Genomic DNA, 10,968 nt, shown 5'->3' with positions numbered 1-10,968 from the left:
CACTTGAGCATCTTTCATATTTTCTGGAAAAGAATATGCCTAAGGATTTGAGTCATAAAGAGATGTTAAAACCGTGAGGAAGAAGACGAAGATGAGCTTCGTCGTTCGTCGCTGATGCTGATGCTGCCGCTGCCATGATCTTCGGTGCTCTGAACGATCACCTCTGCTTTTGATGTCTCGGTGAAGGTGAGTATAGGTAGGGGGAAGAGGAATTGGGTTAAAAATATCTTTTGATGATAAGGGTATAATGGTACTTTTAATTTTTCACTTAACAGTGACTGACGGTAGGGGGTCCGAGTCTAATTTGGTGAAAGAGAGGGGGTGTCCCTCTAATATTAGAATTCTCCAGGGGGTGGCGTTGTAAATTACCCTTACCTTTTTTGTTTTAGTAGATCACGTGATCACATTACCAATAACTTTAAAAGTGAAAGGAAAATTTTTAATATCATATTTATTTTATTTTAAATTAAAAGATTAAAAGGGATAATGAATATTTTTTAAAAATTATAATAAATTATAAAGTCATAATAGGTAATAATTATACTTTTTTTAAGTTTAATAATTTTCTTTTTCTCGTTTGTTTCCCCTACAATCATGTTTCGAAGTATGGATATCAGATAGGACATATCATATTGGCGTTGACTGATATTGATACTAATAGTTGATTGATTCAAATTAAATATCAATATTTAAATAAAATATATTTCTTATAAAAAAAACATAAGGGAAAAATTGATTAATCCGATATGATATTAGTTATACCAAATAACTTATAATCTTGTTTGCAACTAAATGAAATCATCCTTTTTTATTTATTTTATAAATATTTTTTAAGTCAATAGAATATTATTCTACATTTTATGGAGGTGGAGTGATGATTTCGAGCCTCCATATGTCCAGGCAAGGAACTTGAATTTGGAGAGGCATTGCAGCTTTGCAGGAGAGAATCTGAGGTGAAAATAATCTACGAGGGAACCCTTGAGAACCGACACGCGTCTCTGTAATCTGAACTAAAATTAGTCGTATCACACCTGGCCTGCGCCGTTTGTCTCTCCCCTCTCTCTCTCTCCCTTAACGACAAGAGGATGAAGACAAGGAAGAGTCAAGTCAAATCTCCACCACCGCAGGTCTCTCTCCCTCTTTCGTCGAACCCATCGAATCCTGGCTTCTTCTTTAGCTTCGTACAGGGCATCCCTTATACTATCAAATATCATGGATGGATACGGTTTCTCTCCAGTCTCCACCAACTCATTTGAAATTAACGGTGAAACAAGTGACTGGAGAGGAATCCTTGGCCAATTAAGTGAGAACAATAACACAATATCTCTCTCTCTCTCTCTCTCTCTCTCTCTCTCTCTGGGCTTACTGTGGAGTGTGGGCAAGCAAAGCAAGAGTGTGTGTCAGGGAGGAAAGCAGGAAATAATGAGGAGGCAGAGAAGCAGACATTGCGGGGACCGAGAAATGCGGCAGAGACAACGTACGATTACTACTTGATTATATGTATCATATCATATTATCAGATACTTTAAAAGAGAGGAATCGGATGCGAATGGAGCAGAGCAGGGAACGCAGGAAGGGGCGCCACCCCAGTCCCCTCCTCCACCCCACCGTTCCACGCCCCCTCAACCTCTGCCAACAACCAATTATTGCCTCCCACGCTATCCGACATATCATCATGCCTCTCTCTCTCTACATCACTATTTTTTTTCTCTATCTATGCTTTCGTAGTCACTAGTCGCCCTGATTAGGCCTGATTGATTCTCTCTCTTATCAATGGTACAAAAAGCAATGGAGGGAAAATATTATAAAGGAATCATATCAGAATCTTGAGGGAGAAATATTTGAGATACGATTCATTGTTTGTCCAATCACCTACACGTATAAGTCTACAGTCAACAATTGTCTCATCTTCCATTATTATTGATAAAAAATGATATATTTGAAAATAAAAAAAATATGAGTTGAATATTGACTAATACAATCAAGTGTTTATAAATTTTAATATCAGCATTTAAGTTTTCAAAACATGAGAACGATCAATGTCATTCTGAAACAAAATGTCAATTTTTATTAAAATTTTACCCATAAATCATACATATGTATGGGATCAGAAAAATCAAGAATTTCTTTTTTTTTTCTTTGGGTAAAAGGAAAAACGGGAATTAAGAATGGATTGAACTGTTTTGATTCAACTCATATTAACTGTTTCGTAAGTTTTTTCGAACCATGTTAGCAATGGGTGTTTATACCATAAACTAAATCTTTGATTAGGACAGTTCTTGGGTAATTAGAACACATTTTTTTTTTTTTTTAATTCAGAACCACTCTCTCTAAGGTGAAAATTCTTTGTCAATTCCACTACCCACTAGGCATTGAACTTTCTAATCCGTTGAGTTCAAAAAGGTCAATCTTAAATCCGTTGAATCATTTTATATTCTGTTCCAAAGTTTAGATTGAGCCATTTATAATGGAACAGTATGAGGACTAGTTTTTTAACCGTTTTGGATGCTCAAACACGCAAATAAGTCTAAAATTTGGAAGTATATAAATAACTTCTCAAGCATACAATATACTCTTTTCTAGCTATCCACGTGTGCACTTTATGTTATTATGGCTTGTAATGTTTCTAATATAATTTTTTTTTTTTTAGGAATCTTGTGTGCTGGTGCAATTTTAACCATAGGATTTGGTCATTTTAAATGTAACCGTTAGAATAAGAGAAAAGATCTAAACTTTAATTCTACCGCTGTTACATCTTATCTCCATCTTCTTCTTCTTAGGCGGCAGATACGGCTTCCTTAAACTCGAAAAACTCTGCGACTCCCCAACGTTGGCAAGTTGAGAATTAACCCAGCAGCCACATGCTCATGCTCTCTAGCTTCAGCACGCTCGGCCTCAACGGCCCACACACTGACTCCCCAACATCGGCAAATTGAGCAGTTGCAGGTGTATAACTAGGAGAGAGAACACGCTCTTCAGCTTTTGCATGCTCGGCCTCAGCGACCCATACACCGACTCCCCAATGCTGGCAAGTTGAGCAGTTGCAAGTTTATAACTAGGAGAGAGAACACGCTCTTCAACTTCAGTATGCTCGGCCTCAGCCTAGACATATGGGGGTGTAAAATGATCGAAAATGCCCCTATGAAAGGAAAAATGAAATCTCAGTAGATGCTTCCTTGTGTGTTCCCATTAATCCTCACGCATGTATATGAACTATAGTCCCCTTAATAAAAAACATTTTTCTAACAAATAATCAAGGGCAAGAAAACTATATCCATCGTGCGATCTTTACACCAACGAATAGGCCAATGGGAGGTTGTGCGGAGGCATCTGGGTGAGGGGGTAGCATGATGTTTGCATGCTGTACCTATGTGGGGGTAGAGCTACACAAGCAGATAAAGTTATTTTTCCCTATAAATAAACAGCAACCCTAATTTTTCTTAGTAGTTATAATATAATCCTTGTAATAAGGGTGTTAAATGGTTCAAATTGCTTCGGTGCAAGATTTTGGAGTAAAATCAAAATCGAATCATTTAATAAACGATTACATATATTGAAATCCAAACTGTTTATAAATGGTTTCTTATGTTTTCTAATTTTTTATCCAAATGATTTTTTTTTTATCTTTTATTTTTTAAATTTCAGTGAAATAGATGTAAATTTTAATATATATATATATTAGTTATTTAATATAAACTTACTTTTTTTATTATTGAAATGTATGTAAACTTAAGATTGAATGACTTAAACTTCTTATGTATATATTAATTAATTTAACAATTTATTCAAATGATTTATCAATAATTTAAATTTTAAAATTAAAATCAATCAATTTATTAGATAATTTTTATGATTTCAATGTAAACGACTTGGTTGAATTTTGATTTCAAATTCACAACCCGATATTGGAGAAGCTTTGAAAATCTGAAATTTTGGTCATTCTATGGACCCATGACACACCAACAAACCTCAAAACCTTAATCAAATCCCAATTCCCACCAACAATTTTGAATTTTCACACCAACAGATCCAAGCAATTAAGTACCAATCAATTAATGAATTATATGAATTTAGATGGGGGCAATTGTCATGTCCTCATCCTCATATGCTATCGATCTAAATCGGCCTATATTTGCCATAATCCATCATATTTTCCTTTCTATTTCCCTTTAAAAATCAAAATTTTAATCATTTTACTTATTTTGTATTTATCAAGAAAATAGAGTTCACTTTTAAATTTGGATCTGACTCCTCTCCTGAAGGTTATCACTGAGAATTGTTGAATCACCGTTTAAATGTGACAATCATTTAAATAGCTATGGATAAAACCTGGACGAGCACTGATCATGAGAGGAGCCCGCTCCTCCAAATTTCACCTGAATTGGAAAAAGAACAGTTGAGAAGTTCATTGGATAAGATCTTTGATTTTTACGAACAATGAGTCATAATCGGCCGATCCGATTCCATTCGAGGGAACTACGATCGGAATCGGCTCGATCCAATTCCGAAGTTTAAAAACGTGCCTCAAGCTCGAAAGTGCTCAACCCAACCTATTGCCCACATTAACATCATCATCACCATGATCATGGTCATCATCACCATACATGGAACGTATTCCATATTCCACCCCCAGGCCCAAGTGCCCAACCCATCTCTCTCTCTCTCTCTCTCTCTCTCCATAAAAACACCTCGCTACTACCAATATATCCCCCTTCATTCCGGTTCTGATTCTCATTCTTATTCCCTCTCTCTCTCTCTCTCTCTCTCTGTACTTTGTCCTCTCTTCCATCGCCCCTTCTTAAAATTCTCTATCCTTTCTTCCTACAGAAGATATCCTACTTCAGAAGAGAGGGAAGCCTGGTGGTGAGTAGTGCTCGTCTACTGATCGACAGCACAGGAAAGCTTGGAAGACATGCCATCGGACACCAGCGAGCAGCGTCGAGAGGCGAAACCACAGCATATGGGAGCTCCGCCTCCGCCGGATCATGAAAATATTCGCTGCCCACGCTGCGACTCTGCCAATACCAAGTTCTGTTACTACAACAACTATAACCTCTGTCAGCCCCGCCACTTCTGCAAGTCCTGCCGCCGTTACTGGACCCAGGGAGGCACCCTCCGCAACATCCCTGTCGGTGGAGGGACCCGTAAGAACAGCAAGCGCTTACGCACCGCTTCTACTTCCTCATCTTCCTCCTCTACCTCCTCTTCTTCGTCCCAAGACCCAATCTCTGCTACCCCTGTTTCTGCCTGTCCCACAGCCTCTACCGACCAGCCCGACTTGTCTTTCCCCTTAGGCGGCGATCTGAATCTTGAACCTAACGTCTCTGTAACTGGGTCTGGGACTTTCACGTCCTTGCTCAACTCCCAGGGATCGGGATTTCTGGCACTGGGAGGGTTGGGTCTAGGCGCCGGGTTCGATGACCTCGGGTGCGGCCTCAGCCGAGGGGTTTGGCCTTTCACTGATGTCGGTGAAGTTGGGACCATCGGCGTTGGTAGTGTTGCTGGTAGTGGTGGAAGTACATGGCAGCTTGGAAGCGGTGAAGCAGCTTTTGCCGACGGAGATTGCTTTTCTTGGCCGGAACTTGCCATTTCCACGCCTGGACAAGGTCTGAAGTGATCCCTACTCCACTATTTTATCTGTCTTTTTTGGGTGTGGTTGGTTGGAGCTTTTCGATCTCGATCTCGATCGTCTACATATGTCTCAGGTTAAGGTTTTCCCTTTTTTTAGATCTCTCGTTGGTATAGATAGGGTATAACAATAGGGAAATTAGAAATTAAGTGTACGTATTAGGATTTCTTTTTCTTCGGTTTAGGATTGTAGTTTACAAGAAGATGATATCAATAGGTTTGATGGTTTTAATCATTTTTGCTGAGGGATTCTCTAAATGTTTGGGTCATGGATCGAACAGATAGAAAACCTGGTTCTTTCTATTTTCTTTTCTTCTTCTTTCTCTGGACTCTGATTACAGTGGCTCCATTACTACTGACCATTGAGCTTTCTTCCACCCTTGTATGTGTAATGAGATTTAATTAATTGCTAAATGGTTCAATTGGGTATGAGATAACGAATGGTTATGATCTTAATTTTAAATTTGAAATGGTGGGTTGGTCGGTGAAAGTAGGAATTTTGTAGTTAGAGAGCACACCATACTTGACAGGGAAGAATGGGACAGAGCACCATGAGAAGTAGTGGAATCTGATTCACCATTTCAACTTAAAGATTCTTGAGGAAATGTCACACTCAGACCTAGCCTTTGGAATATGAAACGGGAGCCGTCAGAATGGTTTTCTGTTATCAGTGAATTCAGTATCCAGGGCCTGTAACTGTAACTCTCATCTCTTCTGCTTTGGCTTTAAAGGGGCAGACACAGCAAGTACTATGGTGGTGGTTTAATGAAACCTTCTTCCTAATCCTGTGAAATCATTTATTTTTCCTTTATTGCTTGCTATGGAGAAAGTAATTTCACCGATTGTTAACGGTGTAACTGTGGTATGATCCCATATCAGTCCCATAGGGCTGATCCTACATTGGTTATAAAAGGATATTGATGTGGGTCGATGTGGTCTTGGGTTCTCACGTTTTGTAAATCGAATTTTGGGGTTGAGTTCTTTCTCAATTAGTATAAGTGGTATATGAGCAATCAATCCTTGATCTGAAATATTTGTCCAAAAATTACGATTTGATGCTAGAGAAATAGAGGCGGATTACCTGGAGTGATATAGATTCCGAAGTGTGGTGGTATGTTGTAATTCTCATATAGGTGATATGATGATAGATCCGGTTCTCCAAACCAGACAATTTTCATTACATATTTTACTAATCTTGGGGACAATTGGATAGTTAGAATAAGCCTTTTTAACTTCACATTAATCACTTTTATAAGGCCCTTTTATGTTGACGAAATTTTCATTACCTATTTCACTAATCTTGGGGGCAGTTGGACCATTTGGGTAAGCCTTTTGAACTTCAGATTAATCATATTTTAAGCCTTTTTATGTTGGGGGTGAGCTGGTGGCTGTGGTTCACTGCTCATGTGATCACATTTGCTGAGGTTTTAAGCCTTGGATCAAACATTATTTTTTTTGGGTTATGATTATACTTGGTGGGGTTGAGACCTCATTGGCAAAAGCGCACGAGAGAGGCTTAGTATTTTGCAATTAGGAACTGATTAAGCCCGAATGGATTATTAAAACACTTATTAGTGTGAAGTGTTAACTTATAAAACTTATTTAACAAAAAGGAACTTATCTTGTAATTTAAAATAATAAAAGGATATTATGTTATAATTAAAAAGAAAGACTTATCCAGTGTATGAGGTTCTCGCCTTTATGAGGTTAGGTTTGGAAAGAGTCATAATTTTTTTTTATCATATTAATATTTGTTATTTTGTATACATTGAGGGAAGTAATTTTGGACTTACTTGAGTGTGTGACCATTAGGTTCTAGTTTTGTAACCGTTTAATGAATAAGATGGTTATTATCTAGAACCGTTTTTTCCCAATAACTTAAAATCCTCTAGATTACCACCCCTCCCCCATTGCAATGATTCTTTATTCGACATGGTGACGGATGGTGGAAATAGATGAGGATGGTCGACGATGGTTCCTTTTTTGACATGGAGTTTATGGAGTCCAATGACAACGACGACAACGAAGGCAGAGACGACCAGGACATCAACAAAGATAACAAAAGCAGTAGTGAAGTTGATGAGGAAGATGACATTGGTTCCTCGTCAAAGTCGATTATTCTTCCTATCTCGCGAATTTTTTCTTCCTAATATCTGAATCAATTTATTTCGTTAGCCAAATTATATAAACCAATTTAATGGAAAATAAATAGAACAATTAAATTATGCAAATAGTAGGATAAGTTAAGGGTCCGTTCGATTTTGTTTACAGAAACATGTTTTTCTGTGTTCAGAAACGGAAAAACACCCTAAAAACCGTTTGATTTTTCTGTTTCATTTAACTTGTTTTTTGAAATGGAAATAAAAACTTATGCATATTTTTGTGTATAAATAAGTATGGAAAAACAAGTGGGAGACACAAAAAATGTGAAAATCCCAACACTTCACTTGACCTACCCCATCCGCAACCATTATTGAAACTTCTACCTATCCAGAAATGATGACTCCAACCTGGTTGTGCAAAGCTCATGGTTCTAGATTGCCTTCATCTTTTAAAAACTCATTTCCATGAAGCATGCCAACAACTCCAATGTTGTGCCTTCACTCATGAGTTGAACCCCACTACACTATTGAGAAATATTTTGAAAAACAGAAAAATCCAACACCTTTTAAGTAATTCCAAAATCATTTCTTGATACAGAAATAGAAAACACTGTTTTACTGTTTCTAGACACACAAACACCCTAAATATTTTAAAGTACAAGCGAAAGAGAGAGAAAGAGAGGTAGAAGAGGGTAGAGTCGGTGGACTAGACAGATTGGGTCAAGGATCTCTCTCTCCTATAAGAGCCAAGTGTTAGGGTGCGAAGATGGTGCGAAACTCGCCATGGAAAATGAAGCAATAGTGTTGACTGCCTTGATTAAATTGACTCCTCAACGCCACATCACCACCACCACAGTCCACAATCGACATCGTCAGCAACAAAAGCTTTGTAAGCCTAATTGTGGACATGGCAGTTGACATGGAACCCTCTATGTGTCCAAATCACCTCATCTAATCATCTTTCCATTCTATGGGGGGCAAGTATAAATCCACTTGTCGACTGAGAGATCGATCTCAAATCGGTATTAAAATGATATGAATAAAATTATTGTATGGTTTTGATTCGCACAGTTGGAATTCATCCAACAACTAACTCTATGATAGATTTCATCTATATGGATCAACCTGTATGAATGAGAACATGATCCACACTTGAGCAATATGTTTTAAGATAAGCGTTTCAAATTTGTTCTGAATTTTTATTCGAGCAACCTTCTAAAAAGGTTGCCTTCTGCTGCTCGGAGATTCTTTGGTGAGCAATCTCTTGTTGTAGCAGGGCAATAGTCTTTGTAAGGCGTGAAAGCCCTATCTACCCCCTCCATTCGAGCTAGCTGGAACCGTAATAACATAGGTTCTCTGTTATTAATTTATGGTGAGAAGGATAGCAATGAAGTGATTGGAAATGACTTTAGACGGAATCAAACCGGCATGAAAATCTATAGCTGGTAGACAGATCTCATATGGGCTCCTCTCAATTACACCACCAACCTGATGATTTATTTTTATTAAAAAAAAAAGAAAATGAACTCAGAGCACAATGTATATTATATGAATCTATCTTTTATCTCCCGATGGAATGACTTATCTATCCTTCTATTGTGGGAGGAGAGAGAAAAACTTGAAAAAAAACTAACATATGCTAATATGCTCCTGGATAGAGAACTATTTCCCAAACCTTAATTTGATATGGTAAAGATTTTATCAACTTTGAACTATTGAATTGAAGTTGGATACCTTGCCTTTATATTATCAGAAAATGAGATTTTCAACCAACTAAAGATTTCATTCTACTTCAAGCGCACTCTTAACCATAGAGTTGTTTTCTTCATGGTGCCCTCTCAAACATTTGAATTCAAGGGTTGAACATATTCTCACTTTGAGAATGTGAATTTGAGGATTGAGAGTAAAAGCATTAAATTTGGTTTCCTCTCCATCCGGCTATACCCTCCAACCCTATTTCACACCATCAACTAGTTGGTTCGAGAGTGCCACCCCTATTAGAAGGGTACCGATTTTAAGGACCACGTGACATGTAACAATTTTTTTTCTTTTTATAGTCGTCTGAAAAAAAAAGTAAAAGAACGGAGCACAGTACAACACAAAAATAACCCAAGCCCAAACCCAAGCCTAAGCCCATAAGGAACCCTTTTTTTTTTTTTGGGGGGCAACCCACGAGAAGAGAAGGAACAATCTAGGACATACAAGTTTTTGTATGTCTCTTTCCTCCCACGATAGCGACAAAGATGTCATTTCACAAGAAAAAAAGACACCTATATAGGAGATTAAGTTGCAAAATGTGATGCTTACAGGTGAAGTCAATTGATGCTTTCATATTTGAAAATTAAACGAAAAGAGAGAGCATAGGATGCGTCCTTATCTCCTTGGAATCAAATATTAGTCTATAAATATTAGGGTATGCCTCACCAGTAACCAACAATAACTTACCTTTGCCAATCATCTATCTCTACTCAATTTCCAAGTTATCCCAAAAAAGGAAAGCAGAGAAAATGGCCCATCACCACCAGCATCGCCAGCAAGGTTGGTATGTCACCAGCGACTACCCTAACGACTACGTCGTCTGTACCGATGAGAGGAAACCGGCATGCCAAGACATCCTAGTTGCGGACGCCACCGCAGACGCCTCCGCCATCAACCACAACCGGTACCACCAGACATATGGCGGTTGTGGTAATTATGGTGATTATCAGATCAAACCTGTTCCAAGGATTAGTGATCATCAGAAGGGTAGGGTGAAGGAGCATATTCATTTTGAAGAAGATGTCGATGCTACCATTGGTACTACTGCATATGGATGTGGTAGTACTTATGCTTATGGTGAGCCTCAGAGAGGTCGTCGGGTGAAGGAGAATGTTTATTTCGAAGAAGAAGTCGATGCTGAAGCTGATGAGTTCATTGAACTCAAGCATAAGAACTTTGAGCGAAGTAAGATGATGTCCATGAAGGGGAGATTTTGAAGAAAGATGGTGAACGTGTGAGAGATATGAATCTGTAGCATCATCCAGTATATATAGGATGACTTATATATATATATATATATATATGGGGCTAATTTTATATGTTTGCTGAATAATGCCTCTAGAGATATGTCTATTCACACTTGTTACACAGATAATTGTGTACCTTAAATAAATGTATTGGCTTTTTAATAAATTAAGTGATAATTGTGTACCTTAAATAAATGTATTGGCTTTTTTTTTTTTACAGATTTTTTTTTTTT

General features: G+C 37.8%; 1 protein-coding gene across 1 annotated transcript; it reads left to right on the top strand.

Annotated features, from left to right (window-relative positions):
• The first annotated feature begins 4,690 nt into the window (after positions 1-4,690).
• Positions 4,691-6,057, top strand: LOC122075485 (dof zinc finger protein DOF3.4-like). The gene has a single exon (XM_042640522.1). The coding sequence runs from the start codon at positions 4,913-4,915 to the stop codon at positions 5,615-5,617; it is 705 nt and encodes a 234-aa protein (XP_042496456.1). The 5' UTR covers positions 4,691-4,912; the 3' UTR covers positions 5,618-6,057.
• Positions 6,058-10,968: the final 4,911 nt, after the last annotated feature.

The sequence above is a fragment of the Macadamia integrifolia genome, chromosome 4 (genome assembly GCF_013358625.1).
Source record: "Macadamia integrifolia cultivar HAES 741 chromosome 4, SCU_Mint_v3, whole genome shotgun sequence".
Classification (NCBI taxonomy): Eukaryota; Viridiplantae; Streptophyta; class Magnoliopsida; order Proteales; family Proteaceae; genus Macadamia; species Macadamia integrifolia.
Note: the sequence above shows the minus strand (reverse complement) of the source record. Positions and strands in the feature narration are given on the sequence as shown.